General features: G+C 38.7%; 1 protein-coding gene across 1 annotated transcript in view; it reads left to right on the top strand.

Annotated features, from left to right (window-relative positions):
* exoc2 (exocyst complex component 2) overlaps positions 1-24,490 on the top strand; it is a 304,799-nt gene that overhangs the window by 113,818 nt on the left and 166,491 nt on the right. The window contains exons 7-10 of the mRNA XM_041184538.1: positions 1,275-1,355; positions 3,780-3,925; positions 4,016-4,097; positions 13,253-13,355. Coding sequence (XP_041040472.1) covers positions 1,275-1,355; positions 3,780-3,925; positions 4,016-4,097; positions 13,253-13,355 — 412 coding nt within the window. The remainder of the gene's footprint in view (positions 1-1,274; positions 1,356-3,779; positions 3,926-4,015; positions 4,098-13,252; positions 13,356-24,490) is intronic.

Raw genomic sequence — 24,490 nt, 5'->3', positions numbered from 1 at the left:
GGTTACCATCCTCCTGCCAATCTAGTTTAAACCCTCCCCAACAGCACTAGCAAACCTCCCCAAAAGGACAATAGTCCGTCCTGTTACAGATCCCGCCTGTCCCAGGACCAGTCCCAATGCCTCAGAAATCTAAAGCCCTCCCACATACTCCATTTCCCTGAGCTGACAAGTTTTGCTTGAATTCATTCTTATGGTACTAGATTGTTAGTTATGCCATTGGAGCAGTCAGGCATAATTTACTGTTGGCCTACACAGAACTCAGTGGTTGCTAGAGTGAAAAATGTATGCATGTTTAATTGCTCGATATATAATCTGGAGATTAAGAAGTCCAACTTTCCTGTCTTTTTCATTATTGTTCTGAAAAGCGCAGTCCAGTACTATTTATTGGAAGTTTGTCATTGTAATACCAACTGTGGTCGACATTTTGGACTCCTGGGAAACCATAAAGAAAACATAATACCTGAAACAGGCCAGGTTAATTAACAATGCTTAATGTTGTCTGAGCTAGCCTATTTCTGTAGAATGTTTCGGGCATGAAAGGCCTTCAACAAAAATTGAATTAAAGCAAATGGACTTGAATGGGTTAGAGTCTGGTTGCTTTGGCACAGTAGGAGACCATGTGCAGCACTGGCTATCTGCAAAATTCTGACATTTCCATGTGGGCATGCAGCATGCAATTTCCCTAGAACCTGTCAAACCACTGAGTACTGTTACTATGCTTTTGGGATGCTTATTAGTTAAGGATTGAAAAAAGACGCTGCAGGATAGGTAATCTATCGTTTAGGTCTGTGATGATTCCGAATCTGTTAATTTTCAACATGCAGTTGTAACTTTAGTGCTTTGTTATTTGTTTTTATATTTTTTGAAGTTCAGCTGCAAGAATTTTGATCCATAATTTTGAGTTTATGCTTTAAAATTAAGATTGGTTTGATCTTTTTATTTACCACAGTTTGTTGAATATTATGAATTATCAGTACTTAAAATGAGCTTTCGATTTATTAGTCATATTTTTTCATATAAAAAACCAATACATTTATTAGGCAGAATACTTCTGTAATAAAATAAGTTATGTTACAGTTTATAGAATTATGTATCCTTAGTTTTGTTAGTTATCTAGAGGAAATTGGAAGTTATTTTTGTATTAGGTCCAGGAACCAAAAGTGGTGAAGTAATGTAAAGTGGTTGTGGAAAAAAAATGGTGTTTAAAGTTATACATTTTCTTTTACCCTGAAATAAATGATTGCCCATTCAGCTAACTGCATATTTTATTCCAGCAATTCATCAAAAACTGGAAGTGGATGGGACGGAAAAAGTGGAAGGATCTATGACGCAGAGATTGGAGAATGTACTCAACAGTAAGTTGTGCTTTTGCAGTGATACCTATGTATGGAAATGGTTATTCAGTTCAAATGTACTTCTGCTTAAAAGGCTTGTAAGCGGGCAGTGACCTCGGTATTTTGAAATTTATCCAAGTTTCAATATGATAATGAACACTAATTACGTTAGTGTGTATTTTTATCTTTGCAAATGGGAAAAGTGTGCCTCAGGTTCAACCTTGCAGCATCTACATCCCATTTAAAAAGATAGGCAGTGATTTGCCATATCTGACATTGGGCACACCTGGGTGTGTAAATACATATTAATGTTGCCCACGCTGAACTCATACTGAAAGTGCAATTGTTGCTGTACAGTTTAATATAGGAATGTTAAGATATAAAGACTATAAAATTGACAAGTTCTTGTATAGAAGAATTCATTTCAGTAATGGTAAATGCCTTAAATGTGGGGGGGCGCAAGATTCATTTTATTCAAAAGTACTTTTTCCACCAATATACAATATGGATAAACTGGTTTACTGAAACTGAGCAGACCAACTGCAAGTCTCTGATATAGGTAAACTTGTATTTTGGTCATAAGAGCTGCTGAAACTGAAGAGTTTATCTGTGTTTAATGTTGTGACCTTATGAGAAATTTGATATAAGGTCTATTTCTGTAACTAAGGCACAGTTGAACCTAATGCAATTCAATTAATTTTATTTTTAAAAACAAAACTTATTAAATAATCAACTTAATAGCAGCCAAATCTTGATAGTAAAATTGCACTCCTAACGGCCTTGATTTATTATTCATGCATCATGTGCTGAAAATGAAGCATAGAAATAATCTCACAGGAGCAATTGTAAAGCATACATTTCAATAGCTTTTCCTATCTTGTATCATTGTTGTGAGAAAGATTTCATTTTTTAATTTGTTCACTATCATCCAGATTAAGATGAAGGAAATCTCAAATGAAAATGTAGCAAGGCTTTAATGAAGAGACCAGTCACTGATTTTCCATTTTATAACTGAAATAGGAGTACTGTATTTGACATATCTCTTTAACATTCTTACAAGTTGCTGGAAGGGAAATGAATCACGATAATGTACAGTAAATAAACAAGTACTTTTCCTTTAACTTAAGTAAATAAACTTGAATAAATGAGCTGGTTCCTTTAAAGTGGATAATGTTGCAATTGATATAAAATAAGAAAGCTATCTTTGCAGTAAAGTTGATTTTTTTATTCCTTAATGAAGAAGTAAGTTTCGCTGAAACGCTTACGCTGATGCATAAAAATCTCATACCCAATATACACATTGGAGCTAAATGTGAATCTGGGTATTTAGCAGACTACATTTAATTTCTGTGGGCCACCCACGGAGCTGACTGCAGAAAATAGCATGCAAGCCACCCAGTGTGATCGATGTGCTTTTTTTTTTCTATCTTTGCTTAAAGTATAGTCACCAGACCAAATAATGCAAACCCTTTTTGGTAACGTTAAACAACAAATCTATTTTAGACATTTTTTTGTTTTTTCCAGATTTAAATGTTTGTTTTTTTGTTAAAAATTGAAAGGGAAGCAAAGTAGGCATTAATAATTGGTGAAAATTCTTCCACAAAACTGTTGGGGAAGAACCTTTAGAAGAATTTTGGAAGCAAATGCATGAACAATGACCAAAATACTTTACAGTTTATAAACTCCATTTCTGCTTGTTGTTTTCATATTTGAGGAGAAATATGTGCTTGTGCATATATAAAGATGCTAGTCAGCAGGCCAATACACAGTGGTAAAGAAAAATAAACCATTGAAAAAGATAAAAATAATAATTAAAGCGAGATGAGCATGAGCACTTAACATTAAAACCTTCTCACATATAGGAAGAAAAACAGCTCCCAGCACCTATTCATGATCCAGACAATTACTGCTGTTTTTTTCCTACTTGATTGCCTACCAACTGAATTTACCTTCTATCTTAGAACATCAAATTAAGTTTGTTCCTTTATTTTGACAGTCTCATGTAGGAGTATTATAATTTCACTTACACTGAACGTTTAGCACTGATGTGAAGTGGCTCACAATACTGAACTGCTATAGTGGAATTTTAAAGATAAAACCTTAATTGCTCTGAAGTGAAGCAGATTGAGGCTTCCTTGTCCAGTGAGTCTCACTTCTTCAGCCTAATTGTCAGATTGGGCTCCAATTCTAGACCTGAGCTGCATTTAAATTACAACTGCAACAGTGGTCTGCACTGAAGTTGAAGTTGCGATGTTATTGCTAGGTGATATCCCTCAATTTAATGACCTGGATTTTGTGAAATTAGCTATGTATTAATATTAAAATACATTCGATATGAAGTTATCCATCTTTTGACTAGTGAAACTGCTGATTTGTATCAGTGTGTGGTGCTTCTGAAAGTAATAGTATTCTAGATGTATAGAACAAATTTTTTACTTCTTTCAGGAGCAAGTAACACTGCAGATACTCTGTTCCAAGAAGTCTTGGGACGCAAAGACAAAGCAGATTCTACAAGAAATGCCCTAAATGTTCTTCAACGTTTTAAATTCCTCTTTAATCTCCCTCTTAACATTGAAAGGAACATTCAAAAGGTAAGTGAGCATTTGCAATTTATAAAAAGAATATATTAAGGATGCTTTTGGTATCCTACAATTCTACATGATACATGTCTCCTTTTTCAGGGCGATTATGATGTTGTTATAAATGACTATGAAAAGGCTAAGTCACTGTTTGGGAAAACTGAAGTTCGTGTGTTCCAAAAAGGTGAGCGATGCAGTAATTCTTGTGTTTTTAAGAAATACACTCTATGTAGCAAGGAACATGTTTGAAAATACAGTAAAAGCCTGAAATGTAATGTAACTTTCTACTGTTTACATATCATATATTTGAGAACTTAGGGCTTAGAAAAACTACACTAAGCAGTGCTCCTGGCAAAATTTCAAATTCAGATGTGAGTTCTCTGGTAGAAGGAGAGTTCTGCAACTAAGTTAAGGGTTCAGAATCAATGTTAATCTAATGAATATTAGATGGGAACCTGTATCTCGCAATCATCTGAATTCTTGGATGACACCTGTCACTTTGTGATTTGACAAATGCACCATGTTATCTGTTTTTCAGAATTATTGGAGTCTTTTAGTTTGATCAATCACATTAACAAAGAGTACTGGTTTGATTTGGGTAGCACCTGAAACCCTGCACAAGTTACATTTTGTAGTTAACCTTGGCTGCACACTAGTCATCAAAGCCTTCTGAAGGTCACTGTGGGTATGTTTATGTGGAACTCTGGAGCAAATCACTCGTGTTCCAATTTTGGAGGTTGCAATCACATGCACATTTCAAGAACATAATCTGATCACCTGGATACTTTGATGTTATGAAGCCATGATGCATGAAATTGTTTATTTTAAAATGTATTGCAAAATTCAAAGCTACAGAAATGAATGGACAATGAAGTGAAATGACAGAAATTAATCCTTTAAGTCCACCCTATACAATCATTTTCCAATTATGCATTATACCTCTCAATGCTTCTGCCCAGAAGCTATGTAAGCTTCTTGGAGAGGTAGGAAATAACCCTCAAGGTTGAACAAGATGAGTTGAAGAGATCACAGGATCTTTCACAGATCATAGTGCCTAATTACCCATCTACCTTTTCCATGTATTAACATCAACCTCAGCCAGAAACTCGTTCAGATCTCTCTTGGATGTCTGCAGAAAATTCCCCTTCACTACTTGAGGCGATGATGTGTTCCAGAGGCCAATGATCCACTGTGATAAAGAGAAACCTCCTGACGTGTAATTTAGTTCTGTTTTTGCTCCCACATATTCATTTCCTCAGGTTTTCTGCAATCTATACAATTCAAAAAGACTACTCACCCTGACACAGCCAAATTCCTACGTTACTTTAAATACCTTTCTCAAATCACCTCAAAATCTGTACCTTTCTAGAGTGAAAAACCCCAGCTCTCTCGGCCTCATGTGGTAATTAAGGGCTTTTAAAGAAGGTATAATTCTAGTAATTCCCGTGAACCTTTTGAAATATAAAAGGTTTTGTGGGGGTTTGACAGGCTATCTTCTGAGAGGATGTTTCCTCTTGTGGGGGAATTTAGAACTAGGGGGCACAGTGGGTATCTTCCACTTAAGACGGAGATGAGGAGTAATTTCTTCAGAAGGTCATTAGCCTTTCAAAATTCTCTTCCCCAGTGAGCAGTCAAAGCTGGTTCATTGAATACACTCAAGGCTGAGCTAAACAGATTTTTGATTGACAGGGGAGTCATGGGTTATGAGGACAGGCAGGAAAGTGAAGTTAAGACCACAATCAGATCAGCCATGATTATATTGAATGGTGGAGGAGGCTCTGTGGGCCGAATGGCTTACTCCTGCCCCATTTTCTGTCTCTCTTAATCTTATGGTCTTATGACCTTATGATTTTCCAGTGTTTCAATATTTAACATCATGTGAAAGAACCCAAAAATAGGCACAGTATTCCAGATGAGATCAAATGAATATCTTATTCAGTGCCATTATAATGCTTTGACTTATATAGGATTGTGCTAACAATATATCTGAGTATTGTATCTGCCATTTACCTATAGCCTTGCAACATAGATTCATACTATGATACTTAGATATCTTTCTTACTCAACCGACTTTAGAATATAGGAATGTAAGAAATGGGAGCAGGAGAAGACCATAGGCTGTTCAGTATGATCATGGCTGATTCTGGGCATCAACTCCACTTACCTGCTCCCCATTTCTCTTGATTCCCTGAGACTTCAGAAATCTGTCTATCTCAGCTTAAGTTTATTCAATGATTGAGCATCCACACCCTCCAAAGATTTACAAACCTTTGAGTGAAGAAATTTCTCCTCCTCTCAGTCCTAAATGACCTGCCCCTTATCCTGAAACTGTGTCCCTGTGTTTGGACTCCACAGCCAGGGGAATTGACGTCTCCAAATCTACCCTATAAAGCCCCTTCATAATCTTGAATGTTTCAGTGAGATCATCTCTCATTTATCTAAACTCCAGAGAATGTAGATCTAATTTAGTCAGCCTCCCACAACCCGGGGACCAATCTAGTGAACCTTCACTGTACTGCCTCCAATGCAAGCATATCCTTCCTGTTACGATTGGGCTAGGGACACACTAAGAGAATATAGCCACAAAATTCCATGGTTTCAGACAAACAAAAAAACTTTACAAAGTCAGAGAAGTAAAACATTCTACAATATCTATCTTATGCTCCAACTTGCAGAATAAACATAAGGCAAACATGAACTATAAGGGAAACTGGTTGAACACACCACACTGCATATTACAAGGCAGGTGCGATCAAGACAGATCCCAGGGATTTCTCAGCAACCCACCCAGATGTCAGCAACCACAAAATCTTGTTAAAATCCTGTTTCCCTCACAAGGGATTTCAACTGTTGACTTTCGAAGAACTAACCTCTGAATTTCTTTAAAAGCCGCTCCGACTCGGACTGCCCCAACGACTACTGACCTCCCATCTCTTCTCCTGACACTGCATTCACGGCATTCACAAAGCTGCACTCTGGCCTCTAATTACCGATAGACCTCCAACTCTTTCACAGGCCACTAGCTTCACTAAACTGGCACAGCCCCTGGGTTTCTCCGAACTTCGGTCTCTCCTGGCTGCAATGAGCTATATATTGATTCTCAGGTTTTTCTGAGCCCTAATGGCACAGAACCCGTGACCTTCCAGCACTTTCTCAACTCCCAGGACTTTGTTGAGCCCTAACTGCCAGGAGCCTGCTAACAGCTCCCAGGGATTCTGTGTTCTGCAAACCACGAGTTCCAAACTGCAACCCTCGGCTGCACTGAATGGCTCCCAGGGCTTCTCTGAGCCATCACTGCCTGGAGTCTAACAGTAGCATCCTTTTGGTATCCGGCCTCTTCCCCTGCTGTAGAACACTCAGATAAATTGAAACCAGAGAACCTTCTTAAGCTGCACTCATCTCCATGGTACATAACCTTTCAGGGTTCACTGAATGCTTTTAAACTAATTTAGCTTTAACTCCCAAAACAAAACATCTCCCTAGACTGCACTTCTTTGCAAGCAGTGTAGACATCACTTCTCCAGCTCTCCAACTAAATAAGCCCATGTGCTGTTTTATGATCTTACCTTTCTAACTGTTAACCCCTTGAGTCACCATGGCTCCAACCTTTTATGTGTAATAGACTCCAATCTGCTTTAGCTGCATTTGCCCTATTTTCTACAGTTCAAATGTATTATTCCCAGAATAAACATTACCTCTAAAATATCAATATGAACGATGAACTAGATATTTATCACATTCTTTAAATATGGAGACCAAAATCACACGCATTGTTCCAAGCATAGTCTCACTAAACCCACGTACAATTGTAGCAAGACTTCTTTATTCTTGACTCCAATCCCCTTGCAAGAAAGGCCAATGTGCCGTTTGTTTTCCTAAATTGCTTGCTGTGCCTGCATGTTAACCTTTTGTGTTCCTTGTATGAATGCACCCAAGTTTCTCTGAACATCAACGTTTACAAATTTCATGCCTTTTATAAAATATTCTGCTTTTCTATTCTTATTGACTGATGTGAATAACCTCACACTTTCCTACATTATACTCCATCTTCCACTCCGTTGCCCACTCACTTAACCTCTCCATATCTCTTTGCAGTCTCTTTAAATCCTTCTCACAACATGCATTCTCAACTACTTTTGTATTCTCAGCAAACTTAGGCACATTACTCTCTGTCTCTTCATCTAAGTTGTTAATATAGATAGTAAAAAGCTGAGTCCCCAGCACTAATCCTTGCGGATCTCTACCAGTCACAACCTACCAACTTGAAAATACCCTATTTATCCCTACTCTCTGCTTCTTGTCCGTTGCCCAATTTTTCATCCATACTAATATCCTAACTCTATAAGCACTTAATCTTATGCACTAAACTTCTGTGTGGCACTTATCGAATGTCTTTTGGAAACCTATGTATATACTACATTTACTGGTTCCCCTTTATCTAACCTACTCTTACGTGCTCAGAAAACCTCTAATAGATTTTTCAAACAAAATTTCCCTTTCGTCAAACCATGTTGACTTGATCTAATCATATGCTTTTCTAAGTGTATTGTTAAAACTTCCTTAATATATTTCAGCACTTTCCCAATTACTGATGCCAAGCTAACTTGCCTGTTTTCCCTCTCCCTCCTTTCTTGAATTAGCGGTGTTATATTTGCTAACTTTCAATCTTCTGGGACTGTTTCAGAATCTAGGGAATTTGCGGAAATCTCAGCCAGCGCATTCACTATCTCTGCAGTTATTTCTTTTAGAACTCTAGGAAGTAGACCATCAGGCCCTGGGAATTCGTTGGATTTTAGTCTCTTGAGTTTCTCCAGTACTTATTCTTTGCTGATATTAGTTACCTTAATTTCCTCACTTTTATTCGTCCCTAGGTTACCTGCTATTTCTCTTACAATACTGTCAACACCTTCATCCAAGCCATTAATATTGAGAGTAAATAGTTGAGGCCCCAGTACTGCTTCCTGTAGCACACCCACTAGTTGCAGTTTGCCAGCTTGAAAGTGACCCATTTATCCAGAAACTCTGTTTCCTGTTAGTTGGCCAAAAATCTACCTATTTTAATATATCACCCCCAACACCATGAGCTGTTATTTTGTGCAGTAACTTTTTATATGGCACCTTATCAAATGCCTTTTGGAAATCCCAATACTCTGCATCTACTGGTTTTCCTTTATCCACCCTGCTTGTTACATCCTCAAAGAACTCAAATAAATTTGTTAAACAGTATTTCCCTTTCACAAAACCATATTGACTCTGGCTGATTGTATTTTGAATTTCTAAGTGTCATACTCCTTGTAGGAGTGTTGAATTTTAGCACTTTCTCAATGACAGATGTTAAACTAACTGGCCTATAGTTTTCTGCTTTCTCTCTCCCTCCTTTCTTGAATAGAGGTGTTACATTGGTCGTTTTCTAATCTGCTGGAACCTTTCCAAAATCTAGGGAATTTTGGAAGATTACGACTAATGCAAACACCATCTCTGCAACCACTACTTTTAAGACCCTAGGATACAGGCCATCGGGTCCAGGGAATTTGTCAGTCTATAGTCCCATTAGTTTTCTTAGCACTTTTTCTTTACTAATTGTGATTGTTTTAATTCCCTACCCCCTTCCTTTTGTCCCCGTTTTTCTACAATTCTTGGTTTTTTTTTGTCTCCTACTGTGAAGACAGGTACAAAATACTTGTTCAGTCTGCCATTTCCCAGTCCCACCATCTAAGGGATCAATGCTCACATTTTTTTCCTTTTTATATAATTGTAGAAACTTTTTACTGTCTGTTTTAATATTTCTTGTTTTCTTTCATACTCCAATTTCTCCCTCTATTTTTTTTTTGGTTATCCTTAGCTGGCTTCTAAAATGTTCCCAATCTTCTGGTCAACCACTAATCTTTGCAGCATTTTCCATCTTTCCTTTCAATTTGATACCATCCTTAATTGCCTTAGTCAGCCACAAATGGTGCATCCTTCTCATAGAGTCTTGCTTTCTCATTGGAATATATCTTTGAGAGTTACGAAATATTTCCCAATACCCACCCATGGCTGGAATTCCAGGTGGAACCGGTTATGATGTATAAATTATTCTTTGTTTAAACAAAGTTGAAGTAAGCAAACCATTTAACTTGAACAATGAGTTTAGAATTAGTGGGCAGAAGTACAATATTCTTAAATTAATGAGGGAGCTTAGACTTTTGGACATGTGAAACAGATTTCCCTGAGGAAGCCATTTGTTTCACAGCCAGTTAACACCTTCAAGAGGAAGCTGGATAAGAAAAGCAATTGATGATTCTAAAAATATTAACACTATTTGATTTTTTTTCTGGTGAGTAGGAGAAACATCTTGGTGCCCCTTAAAGTGGCTCCTTATGGCAATCACACTGCCTGTCCAAAATCAGTTCATCCTGTGGATGCAGAACAAGAGCAATGGAATTATTAAATACTAGGAGCATTTTAAATCCTCATATTACATATTAACATATTAAATCCTCAATTTCTCCTAGAAGCCCCTAAATATTATGTAGAGTTGCAAGAGGTTCCTGATGTTTCACTACCTAAAGTGACTCTGATGTACATGTTCTGAAGGAACCAATGCTGGCTTAAAAAGTGATGATTTTGTTTTTATAAATAATGGCTATTTGGTGATGGAGCTTTTTCCAACCATTGAAAACGGTCAGTTGGGTTTTTTCTGATTAGTGAGCTGGCATTTCTGAACTGCAGAAAATAAATTAAAAAATTTCCTTGGAGAGATTTTAGGATGCACAAAGGGATTGAGAAGAGGGTGTTTTATAATTGCTTCTTTGTGCAGTGTATCTATCTTGATAGCGCCCAGCAACATGTTTAGTTTTTTGGGGGAATCCGAAAATCCAGGAACTTCCAAATAGAATGTAACCCTAAGCTTCATGGTTTAAAACAAAATAATTTGACTACAACAAAATCAAAGATATCAATAATATTAACTATACTGTATCGTAAATGGTCAGTTACATTAAACGTATTAAAAGCACATTGAACACAGTTACTTGTCTAACTGAAATTTTTTAATCAAATTTCCTTCTACACCCATTTGACACCCCCAATAATTCAAGTTGGATTCTTATTAAAAATTGGAAGCTTAGCCACTTGGTCTGAGGACTATTTCAAAGATTCATATAAGAGTTGAGATTTCATGAACCTTCCACTTACTTCAAGTTTCTTCAAACCGTTACACGGTTGTAGACTCTCAGTTCAACACGGGCTTCGAGAGCATCTTAAGCATAGCCATGTCGAGTCAGAAGTCTTCTGGTTCTGTTATTCTTTAACTCTTGGGTCTTGCGTGTAAAAAAAAAAACCTCTTGCTTCGGCTATCTCAACTCACTATTAGGATTCTTCAGTTAACAGGAGCTTTAACCTTTCTTAGCCAACACACAGCTTGTTTTAAACTGAAACTTAAAACTGGGCTAGTTGACACTTTGCTATTTTATTGTTTATCTCCCAGGCAACATGATCATACGATCTGTTACTGGAAGCAAGGTGCTTTACCAGGACTCATCTCCTAGAGAACCATAGTTCTTATGTCACCCCAACATATAGGCTTTCCCCCAAAAGCACAAGAACCATTACAATAGGAGATCTCTGTATCCTCCTTGATTTAAAATAGGCTCACCACGATGACCCAAGCCAACTGCTGATGTTTTATGAAGCTAATTGGTCCATAGAGCTTTCTTACTGGATGGTTGTAATGTTTATAAATTTAATAGTGATTGGGAATCAAGAATAGGTAAGGATGTTATGCTTCAGTTATAGAGGGCATTGGTGAGACCCCATCTTGAATATTGTTTTGGATGTAAATGCATTGGAGGCAGTTCAGAGGAGGTTTACTACATTGATATCTGGAATGAGCGGGTTGTCTTATGAGGAAAGGTTAGACAGACTGGGCTTGTTTCCATTGGAGTTTAGAAGAGTGAGGGGTGACTTGATTGAAGTGTATAAGATCCTGAATGGTATTGCCAAGTTGGATGTGGAAAGGATGATTCCCCCTGTTGGTAAGTCCAGAACTAGGGCCAGCGTTTTAAAATTAGGGGTTGCCCTTTCTCTGAGGGTTGTGCGACTTTGGACCTCTGTCTCAGAAGGCGGTGGAGGTGAATATTTTTAAGGCAGAAGTGGGTAGATTCTTGTTAGACAAGAGGATCGTAGGTTATAGGGGGTGGATGGGAATGTGGAATTCGAAACACAAACAGGTCAACCATGATCTTAATGAATGGCAGAGCAGGTTCGAGGGGCCGAATGGCCTACTTCTCCTGTTTCGCATGTTTGTAAGCTATTCTGTCCTGAAAATACTATGGCCCAGTTGGCATATCATGGTCTATTTTGTGCATCGTGGCTTATAGAAGTAAGATGTGTGTTTGTGCCCTCAGTTTTCTTGTGCAATTTCCCAACATTACTTGAGCAGTTGAGAGGAAGTGCGAAAGGAAACAAAAGGAAAATCAAATGATAGATAGAAAAGGTCATTTTTTCAGTTTCTTGTGAAATGTTACAGCACCTCATTTGAAGACGCCCAGTATGGCTTGGGCTTTTTGGTGTTAGTAGGCAGTCATTGTTTCATTAATAATCATTGCAATACTTGTCCATACCAGAGATTGCCAGGAAAACATTACCTTATTGGTGTTTGCTTTGGATTTTTAAGTTCTAAGGCTTCTGAATATTTGACTTGGTGAATCTAATCAACTCATTCTATTACTTGCAAAGATTCCTATCTTGCAATACCTTTTTAAGTAATGTAATTCTGTAATTGGAAAATAAGACGTCTATCAAAAAATTAGTAGAAATTCAGAACTCTTGTTTGAGTTTGAAATGTAAATGAAACTTGGACAGTGAGTATAGGGCTGGTGGACACAATACATTTTCCCTAGATGTGAGCAGTATTACATTAGTGTGGAACAGAAGTCCACAGATAAGCTCTGCTTTGTTTAAAAAAACACTGATAGCTTAGGACAAATTAGGCTTTTTTTCTATAATGTAAAGTAAAACAAAGTACTTTTACATGAATGGAATAAGATATTTGCATAATAATTTTATGTGGCTAAGCCATCTGAAGTTGTATGTTTCATGTTTACCAAAATGTTAGTACAGTTACCAGGTAGTGTATTTTTTTGTTCTGGGGATATGGGCAACATTGGAAGGCTGTATTTATTACTCACCTTTAATTACCTTAAACTGACATTGAGCCACCTTCTTGCAGTCATTGTGGTAATGGTGCTCCAGTGATGCTGTTAAACAAATTGGATTTCAGTTCTGCTTCTCTAGTTTATAGCTTGGCTTATTGATAGTAACATTCTTTTTAAATACCTTTCCTTCCCTGCACCATAGTTTATGCTGAAGTGGAAACACGTATTGATGCACTGAGGAAACTACTAATGAACAAGTTACTGGAGATGCCATCAACTTTGCATGACCAGAAAAGATATATAAGGTAAGTGACATACTTAATGATTCATAAACAAACAATGCTCTACTGTAATAGAGCTTGTAGCAGATCAATGCCATTGATTTATTTTCCAATTTCTGAAAATCTATTCACTCTTTTAAATGATGAATATTAAAGTTTTCAACCCTATATAATAGCAACTTGTATTTACATGGCACTTTTAACACAATAATATGTCCCAGATACTTCATATGAGTGTTATAAAGCAAAATTTGATACTGAGCCATGAATGGAGATATTAAGGCAAATGACTGTTGAAGAGAGTTGTTTTAAGGAACATCTTAAGGAAGGAAAGGAAAGTAGAGAGGCAAAGAGGTTTAGGAATGGAATTCCAGAGATTCGGGCCTTAGCAGCTGAAGGCATGACCAGCAGTGCTGGAGTGATTAAAATTGGCAATGCTTAAAAGGCCAGAATTAGAGTAGCACAGATATCTCAGCAGGTTGTGGGTTTATAGGCAGGGATGAGGCCATGGAGGGATTTGAAACAAAGATGAGAATTTTAAAATTAAGGTGTTACTTAAATGGGAACCAGTCTATGTCAATGAGTACAGGGGTGATGGATGAATTAGATTCAGTCTAAATTAGGTTATGGGCAGCAGAGTTTTGGGTGACCTCAGGTTTACAGAAGGTAGAATGTGAGAATGCTGGTCAGTAGTGCATTGGAGTAGGCAAGCCTAGAGATAACAGAAGTATGCATGAGGGTCTCAGAAGCAGGTGAGCTGAGACGGATAGAGTTGAGCAATGTTATGGAGTTGGAAACAGATGATGGTGCAGATATGTGCTTAGAAGCTCGATTCAGAATCAGACATGACACCTAGGTGGTCAACAGTCTGCTTCAGCCTCAGGCAGTTATCAGGAAGAGGATGAAGTCAGTGGCTAGGGAACAGAGTCCATGGTGGAACAGAAGCCAGTGACTTTGGTCTTCCCAGTATTTATTTGGATGAAATTTCTGCTGAGTCAGATAGTTGAGAGTTCAAATGCCACTCCAGGACTTGAGAACAAAAATCAGAACCGTCGCTCCGGTGCAGCACCGAGAGAGTGTTGCACAGCCAACTTTCGGATATGATGTTAAACCAAGGCCCTTTCTGCCCACTCAGATGGGCATAAAAAATCTTGTAGCATTATTTCACAGGAGAGCAGAGGAGTTACCCCTGGTTGTCCTGGCTTCTTATCCCTTAATCAACATCTATCTGGTCATTATTACATTGCTGTTTGTGGGAGGTTGCAGTGCACAGATTAGCTGCTGCATTTTCCGCATTACCAAAATGACTACACTTAAAAAGTACTTCATTGGTTGTAAGGTGCTTGGGGACATCTGGTGGTCATCAAAGATATCTATAAAAATGTGAGTTATTCTTTCTTATTACTCCTTCAGTAATGGATGCCTGACAAACAGTCTGAAAATTTAGATACTGTGGCGGGGTTGAAAGAAGTGGTGGTGTGGTAGATAAAAGCAAAATATGGCAGATGCTGGAAATCTGAAACAAAAACAGAATATGCTGGAAAAACTCGGGCCTGGCAGCATCTGTGAAGAAAGAAACAGAGTTAATGTTTCAAGTCCGTATGACCCTCCTCTGAAGAATGGTCATACGGACTTGAAATGGTAACTCTGTTTCTCTCTCCACAGATGCTGCCAGACCTGCTGAAGTTTTCCAGCATTTTAAATTTTTTGTTGGTGTGGTAAAGTTGGGTGTCATCTCGTGGAAACCGACACCATGTTTTCTGATGAAGTAGCCAAAGGGCAGCATGTAGATAATAAATAGGAGGGAGTGAGTGACAAGACACTTGAGGGCCAGAGATAACTGTGTGGGAACAGGAAGAGAAGCCATTGCAGTCGATCCTGTGGCTACAATGAGACGGATGAGAACGGAGCCAGTGTGTGCAGTCCCGCTCAGCTGGGCCATTGCGGTGTCGTGTTGGAGGAGACTGGTGAATTTTTTATTTGTTCGCAGGACGTGGGTGTCTCTGACAAGGCCAGCATTTATTGCCCATCCTTAATGGCTCTTGAGAAAGTGATGATGCACCATCTTCTTGAGTTGCTGCAATCTATGTGGTGCAGGTATACCCACAGTGCTGTTATGGAATGAGTTCCAGGATTTTGACCCTGAGACATTGAAGGAATGGTGATATAGTTCCAAGTTAGGATGGTGTGTGACTTGGAGGAGAACTTGCAGGTGATGTTATTCCCATTCATCTGCTACTCTTGTTCTTAGGTGGTAAAGATAGCAGATTTAGAAGGTGCTGTCAAAGGAGCCTTGGTTTATTGCTGCAGTGCATCTTGTAGATGGTACACATTGTTGCAACTGTGTTCCTGTGGTGGAGGGAGCGAATGTTGAAGGTGGTGGATGGGGTGCCGATCAAGTGGGCTGCTTTGTCCTAAACAGTGTTAAGTTTCTTGAGTACTGTTTGAGCAGCACTCTAGTAAGTTGAGAGTATTCTATCAAACTCTTGACTTGAGTCTTGTGTGATGATAGGTGTGTATTATATTTTTTTATATATGTTATGTATATATTCTGTGTAGGTAAGGGAAGTTGTTTCTGTGTGTCCAGGGTTAATCAAAGGAGAGATTTTTGGAGTCAAATTGTCTGTGGAGTCTAAGGGATGAAAGAGTAAAGGTGTTATCTCTTTGAATTTGTAATGAGGCCTTATGGTGGGTTTTAATTTACAAGTAAAGAGAGTAGATTTGAAATTTACATTTGGGGTTAAATGTTGAAATTGATATGTAGTTATTGCATTTCAAAAGAGGTTCAAATGTGAAAAGGAACATTTGCAACTTGCAGAAAATTTGTGAGTAAATGGGCAGACATTTTAAATTTTATTGATCTCTAAATAGAGATAATATAAGAACATAAGAGGTTTTAATATTTGTGGAACCCAAGTTTAAAGGGATTTGTGAAGACAATAGAGAGTGAAGATGAAAGGGGGAAAATGTTTTTATGAGAACAGATTTTCAGCTGGAGTGAATTGCTGTGGGGGATGTCTCACTGAAGGCCAATTCTTTTGTTTTAAGCTGTGAAAGATTTTTAACTGAAGAAAGCACCTCAGTCTTAGAACAGGAGAATATTTGTCCTGTGAAACAGTTTGTTTTGAACCTGCCTTTGGAAAGCCACATCAGCGTGTCTTGGTTATGGGAAGTCGTAGATTGTACTTTTGTTTGCAGTGAAAGGCAATTTCTTGATTTGGGTAATATTTCCTGGATGTTTCAGTTAAGAATCTTTTAGGCTGTTGCCAAAAAAATGGTTTCGTTGTGTACCTTTGGTAAAACATTTTTGGCAGTGATTTTGAAAGATCTTTTCTAACTGGGTATCTTTTATCTTGTGTGTTTAAGTTTTAATTTTTTCTTCTATAAACATTTTATAATTCTTCAGTGATAGCTTTCAAAATTTGAAGTTTTGTGTTTTTGAGTCCAGTAATTATCTCTCCACATTTCTACAATACAAAAAAAGATAACGATCAGCTGATACGGATTTCAATCTGAGATCTGGCTTGCTCAGCATTAACGTCAGCTGCAGTCGTAACACTTATGCATGGTGAACCGGCTTTGGGGAATCGAGAGATGAGTTGCTTGTTGCAGAATTCCCCACCTCTGAGCTGCTAATTGTAGCCACAGTACTTACTTCTATTTCAGTTTCTGGTCAATGATCACCCCCAGGATGTGGATGGTGGGGATTTAGCAATGTTAATGCCATTGAAAGGGAGATGGTTAGATTCTCTCCTGTTGGACATGGCATTACCCGCTGCTTGCATGGCCTGAATGTTGTCCAGGACTTGCTTTATGCGAGCATGAACTGTTTCAGTATCTGTGGAGTTGTGAATAGTACTGAACAATCTGCAATCATCAGCGGACACCCCCACTTTTGACCTTCTGATGGAGGAAAGGTCATCAATGAAGCAGTTGAAGGTGGCTGGGCTTAGGAGACTAGTCTGGGGAACTCCTGCTGTGATGTCCTTGGGCTGAGATGATTGGCCTCCAACAACCATGACCATCTTTCTTTATGCTAGTTATGAGTTACCTCCAGTGGAGAGTTTTCCCCTGAATCCCGTTGTCTTCAATTTTGCCAGGGCTCCTTTATGCCATCTTCAGTCAAATTGAGCCTTGATGTCAAGGACAGTCACTTTCACCACACATTTGGAATTTAAACCTTTTGTACATGTTTTGACCAAGGCTGTGACGGACTCCAGAGCTGAGTAGCCCTGATGTGAGAAAGTTTGTCTATAACTGTTATTGTGAAACTTGACATTTTATTGTGGGTGAGGTAAAAAAGGACATTTGATGGTTTGATTAAATGTTTAAAACCCATTAAAAACATTGAGGGAGGGTACTATTCTTTGCCTGGTACTGGGCAGCATTATCATTTATGCAAAGTAAAAATGTATGCATTAGTTCATAGGTTCACAAACTATGTCCTGGTATCAGAAAGTCCTTAAAAGAACATTTGTACTAAAATACTAAGATTAATTTTAGCTTAATATTCATTGTGCCATTGTCTGGAAATTAATGTTTTTTATTACCTCCACCACCACTACGAGTAGCAATGCTATAACAACAATCCTACCCACATACGTTGAACGCGTTTATGTCAACATTCTACTGATATCTACAAAGAAGTGAAGACTCAATCCCTCCTTTGAACATTAAAATAAATACATCCCATGCGTGCTACCGTTGACATAAACTCTGGTATGCTTAGTTCAATAATTATTTTTACCTCCTCAGCAGTATTCGAGGTTTCCTTTTAATACCGCTTGTGTTGATGGGGCCATATGTTCACATGTAAAGTTGCTAGTATGAACTGCCTCCATGAAATAATTAATTTTTCCTTTCGTACGTTAGGACCAAGGTGTCATTCCAATTCACAGTTTAATAATTGCGCCCTCCCTTTAATTAACTTGTTTAATCTTGGCTACTTTACTTGTACGAAAATCACCCAAACAAGCAAAATTATACATGTTTTGTCATAATGCATTTAAAAATATATTTTACTTAATATAAGCTTACAAATATAAACTATTGATTCAGATAATTGACTTCCTCAAATGCTTCAGAATTCAGAACCACACATAGAAACCACTCATTATTGTATCTTAGGGCCAATATTGCAAGACTAAGATAAAATAATCAATATTCCAATTCTAATATTCAATATTCCAAGTAAAGAGAATCCTGTTACTATGAATAGAGTTTCCTCCTTAGATAATGCCCAAGGACTGCTGGACGTATGAGGAAGGATCATGCCCCATGAACATGGTTGTGAGGCTGTCCCCTGGCTAGGACCAAGTCAGTACTGTGCAGGGGTTGAAATCTGATTGCAGGATATGTGGCAAAGTTGGGTGTCAATTTTGGAGCTAATAATATGTTCAAGGACTTTGCAGAGAGATGAGCTGGGACATGGGGCATAGTTTGCAAGGACAAGTGGATTTCTTCAAGGAATGGGTAATGATCCCAGTTTTGAACAGAAGAGAGAGAATACTTGAGAGGAAACTATTTGCAATATCAGCTAACATGAAGAAAGGCAAAGAACATCAGTTTAGTGGGAATGGCACCAAATGAGTATAAGTTGCATCTCATGGATGAGATGAGCTTGGAAATGACATTTGGGGAGATGGAGGAGAAACTGGAGAGTGAGATGTTTTCAGGGCTTGGTCTGGGTGGTTGTGGGTGTGGGGTGAAAATTAATTAATGGCAAAGAGAGGGAATTAACCAATGCACCTGAACATATGGACTTTGTCCTTAAAACTGAGACCATCAGTGGCTATTCCTTGTTGGAGGTGAGAAATTTAAAAGGATGATAGGTAGCAACAAATAAAAATATAAGGGACTATCTTTGCTTCCTTGGAAGATCCCAGAGCAGTCATGGGCTTTGGCAGAGGAATTTATCCAAAAGTAAAGAAAGAAAAGAAAGACTTGCATTTATATAGCGCTTTTCATGACCATCAAACATCTCAAAGCGTACTTGATATAATCCTTCCAGATCTTGTAATGGATGACTAAGCTAGTTGTATGCCAAACATATTCGTGTCTGTACTTATTGGACTTGAGGGATGAAGATGCTGGCCATACTAGGGGAATGACCAGGATTTAAGAGATGCAAGAGTTACTGTTTCAGGTTTGACCAGTTCTGATGAAAGATCGACGACCTGAAATGTTAATTTTGTTTTTCTCCACAGATATTGCCTAACCTGCTGAATATTTCCAGCAGTTTTTGTTTTTATTTCAGATTTCCAGCATCTGCAGTATTTTGCTTTTGTAAGAGAGTAAAGATTTTGCGAGGGGCTGTGACATTAAAGATGAAATGAAGCACAGCTAGAGCAAATCTACAACAGTTTTGTGGGGATTGGCAGGCCAAAGAGTAGTAGTAGTAGTTGGGAATTTGAAAGTGAAGTTGTAAGTGACTTGGAGATTTTTTTTCAAGACAGTTGCTGAAGGTTTGAAGGAGATATGGAAGGTAGTGGATGAGGATTTAAAAGGAGGCAGGGCAGATACACTTTGATCATAGTTTTAAGCAATGTACCCCTTCTGACTTCCAAGAAAATTGAGAAAACAGAACGTTGTTTCATTAAGGCAATGAATATTTACACTGTGAAATAAAAAGCTAAATTATAAACAAATCATTCAGTGTTTGGACTTCTTATGGAGAAGAGGAAAACATGTATGAAATACATTGCATGTATGGTGTGCACTTGCGTTACCTGCAGTGCTGCACCTAATCACTTAATCTGCAACCAAACAAATAAAAAACATTATATAAAAAAGGAAAATGCTGGAAATACTCAGCAGGTCAGTGGAGAGAAACAGAGCTAAAATTTCTGCTGAAAGGTCATCAACCTGAAACATTAATTCTTTTTCTCCCTTCACAGATATTGCCTGATTTGCTGAGCACTTTGTTTTTGTTTCAGATTTCCAGCATCCGCAGAATTTTACTTTTGAAATAAAAGACATGTATGCTTTTTGCAATACCAAATTGGATTTACACTACCTTTTAGTATCAAAATCACCTCAAGGTGCTTTATAGAGAAATAAGAATAGCAGAGGACAGTGAGCTCTATAAGAGTTTAAGGGGTCACTGAAGGCTAGGTTGTAAAGATGGGTTTGGACAGGGCCTTAAATGGAAGGAGCACAGCGGACTAGAAAGGTGAAGGCATTTAGGAAGAGAGTTTGAGAGTAGGGTTGAGGAGACTTGCATTCATCCACCAAGGTAGGATTAAGGATTGGAGAATGCACAGGAGGCCAGAGTTGGAGACCCAAAATTGTGGGGGTGGCATGGGAGTGCTAGAAGTAATACTGGATGGAGGACTGATGTGAAGACTAAGGCAAAGATTTTAGGTTTGACGTGTTGGGGCTTATGAACAATGAAAGGCAAGCAAAGAGAACCTTGAAGTAACCATGTCTGAAAGAGAAAATAATGCATGAGGTTTCAGCAGAAAAGGCCTGAGGTAGGAGTGAAGCAGTTGTGAAGTTGGAAGTAAGCGGTCTTGGTATAGAGAGGATGTGGGATACAAAGTTTAGTTCAGGGTCGAACGTGATACGAGATTATGCAATTTTTGATTCAGCCTGAGTGAGGCATCAGAGAGGAAGATGGCAAGGGATTAAAGTTTATGGCATGTGCCAAAAGCTTGGACAGACTTTTAGGTTGAATAGACAATCCAACATCATGGACTTGGTTGTGGGTCGAGAGAACTTTTGGATAGGTGGTATTAGCATAAGTATGAGAACTTAAGGTTGGCTATGCATTGTTTAGATCAATGAGTGCTTTCTTAGCTACATTTTGTCACAGAAGCTACTTGGATGACTTGATACTTAATGCTTTAAAAAAGTATCTCATTGGCTAGTCCTAAACTTCTAGGTAGGAAGCAAAGTTCACAGAATGGAAGGTTGGAGCATTGCCAGTTGAATATACAAATTTTTGAGAAACAAACTGAACATTAAGAAGTGTTTTCAGAATTAATTCATTTAATATTTTCAGAGGTATTATTCTTGTATAAAGCTGCACTCGGAATATATTCAGGTGGTTTTGGAGATAGAAAAGGAGCATTGTCTGTGTCTGCGAGGAGAATTTGCTAAGTAAATATTTTACTTTCAAATGTTCATTTATTTTTTTTTAAAAGGGTATGAAATTCCTAGGCCATGTACTGGCTGTGGCTGAGGGAGTAGGCAGGTGACCCAGACTCTAATGTGTTTCTGAATTGGTTGCTAGCAGACACACACAAGTTCTCGTGGATGACTTGCTTTCTGATCTCCCCTCCTTACCACCTCATTTTCAGGAGCTAATCCAAAAAGGAGAGATAAAAATAGAAAAGGGGAGACAAAAAGAAATCTTGGAGCGAGGAAAATTAGAGGAGAGTGCAACAGTAGGTGATAAAGGACTTGACTTGATCTTCTTTTCTGTTTATATGTTTATTATTACAGAATATCAGAAAGAATAGCTTGGCATTCATCTCTTTTTTTTTTCCCCCTCTTTTCTCTTCTAAACCAGAAAGTTATACTAGGGGAAGTGTTCGATAGATAACACTTCTGCAAGGTTCCTTGGCCCATGCCCATTTGGTCATTTTTGGTGTGACCCAAGGTCCCAATCTTGATCTCCTGTTCCGAAGCAAAGATATGGCAGAGAAGCTGGGATGAGCAGTGTGTTTATTTTCCCCCAAAGGTTACCGATAATATTAGCACCATGAAATATTTATTTATATTATGAGAAAGGTAAAGTTCCAAAGACATATGGGAACAATGGGATTTACATTAAAAGGGAGAAACATGTATAAAGGAGAAGGAGCGTCAGGGAAGGCATTATAAGATCTACCAGAAGTGTGAAAAGCCTCCAATATTTGTGCATTAAGCTGCTGTCTCTAGAAACCGAAGCTGGGAAAAGCCACTTTGAATTCTGCTGTCCAGATTATTGTGTTGACTTGCGTGGGTCTGTTTAAATCTGTTTGTTTTTACTGTTGCCTTAATGGGGGTGTAACTGAAAGCCAGATTAATTAAGGGTTTTAGGAGTTATTATAGTAGTAATTTGTAGACCTGTGAATGCGCTTGAAATCTTTTCTTTTGTTAATAGATGTTTGATTTAGTTTTTGAAAAAAGTCTCTGAAGTCTTGCTGGGCTTATTACTAACGAATTCAGGGCACGCATCTCAAAATAAATACAAATTGCAAAACCGTTGTGATAACAAGACTGAGTTTCCCCTCGTGGATTCGATCCACCTGGCACACATCATCTGCCACGTCATAACAACTTCCAACTTTGCTTTATCCTTCCCCATCCTCAGAAACAACCCCAAAACCTATCTATTGACCAAGCCTTTTGATTCCTTCAGTAATTCACCATGTCTTGGGTCTGACTCTAAATTGAGAAGTGCCTTGGAATGTGCCAAAAGTGCTTTATCAATGCAAGTTGTTCCATAGAAACTGACAATGTTGTTCATGTGCCTATTTTTCATTTGCTTCACTCATACGCACACATGGAATTTATTTGCAAGGCTGCTCAACAGCTAGAGAAGCAAGAGTTAATTTAATTTTTATTCTTTTACAAGATATGGGCATCACTGGCTAGGTCAGCATTTTAATTGCCCATCTCTAATTGCCCATGAGAAGGTAGTGGTGAGCTGCCTTCTAGAACCGTTGCAGTCCGGGTGGTGTAGATACACTCACAGTGCCGTTTGGGAGGGAGTTCCAGGATTTTGACGCAGAGACTGTAAAAGACCGGCGATATAGTTCCAAGTCAGGATGGCATGTGGCTTGGAGGGGAACTTTCAGGTGGTGGTGTCAACATGCATCTGTTGTCCTTGTCCTTCTAGACGGTAGAGATTGTGTATTTGAAGGAGCTTTGGTAAGTTGCTGCAGTGCATCTTGTAGATGGTACTCACTGCTGCTACTGTGCGTTGGTGGTGGAGGGATTGGAAGTTGGAAGTGGTAGATAGGGTGCCAGTCAAATGGGCTGCTTTGTCCTGGGTTGTGTTGATGGAGCTGCACTCAAGTAGAGAGTATTCCATCATACGCCTGACTGTGTCTTGTAGGTGGTGGACAGACTTTGGGGAGTCAGGAGCTGAGTTACTCTCTGCAGAATTTCCAGCCTCTGACCTGCTGTTGTAGCCACAGTACATACATGGCAGTTCCCGTTCAGTTTCTGGTCAATGATAATCCCCAGGATATTGATAGTGGGGGATTCAGTGATGTTAATGCCATTGAATGTCAAGGGGAGATGTTGAATTCTCTCTTGATAGAGATGGTCATTGCCTGGCATTTATGTGGTGCAAAAGTTAGTTGCCACTTATTAGCCCAAGCCTGAATGTTGTCTGAGTCTTGCTGCATATTGGCACAGGCTGCTTCAGTATCTGAGGAATTGCGAATGGTGCTGAATATTGTGCAATCATCAGCTAAAGAAGCAGAGTGTATCTACACCACCTGGACTCCACTTCTGCCCTTATGACGGAGGGAAGGTCGTTGATGAAGCAGCTGAAGATGTTTGAGCTTTGGACACTACCCTGAGAGACTCCTGCAGTGATGACCTGGGACTGAGATGATTGACCTCTGACAACTACAACCATCTTCCTTTGTGCTAGGTATGATTCCTACCAGTGGAGAGTTTTCGCCTGGATTCCCATTGACTCTAGTTTTGCTAGGGCTCCTTGATGCTACAGTCAGAAAAATGTTGCCTTGATGTTGAGGGCAGTCACTCTCACCTCACCTTTCGAGTTCAGTCTTTTGTCCATGTTTGAACCAAGGCTGTAATGAGGTAAGGAGCTGAGTGGCACTGGTGGAATCCAAACTGATCGTCAGTGAGCAGGTTATTTCTGAGTAAGTGCCACTTGATAGCACTGCTGATGATCCCTTTACATCACTTTGCTGATGATTGAGAGTAGACTGATGGGGCAGTAATTGGTCGGGTTGGATTTGTCCTGCTTTTTGTCTACAGGACGTACCTGGATGGTTTTCCACATTATGTAGATGCCACAGTTGTAGCTGTACTGGAACAGCTTGGCTAAAGGCACAGCTAGTTCTGGAGCACAAACCTTCAGTACTATTGCTGGAATGTTGTCAGGAACCAGAAGCTTTGCAGTATCTAGTGCCTTTAGCTGTTTCTTGATATCATATGGAGTGAATCAAATTGGCTGAAGACTGACCACTTGT

This window comes from Carcharodon carcharias, chromosome 3 (assembly GCF_017639515.1).
Source record: "Carcharodon carcharias isolate sCarCar2 chromosome 3, sCarCar2.pri, whole genome shotgun sequence".
Lineage (NCBI taxonomy): Eukaryota > Metazoa > Chordata > Chondrichthyes > Lamniformes > Lamnidae > Carcharodon > Carcharodon carcharias.
Note: the sequence above shows the minus strand (reverse complement) of the source record. Positions and strands in the feature narration are given on the sequence as shown.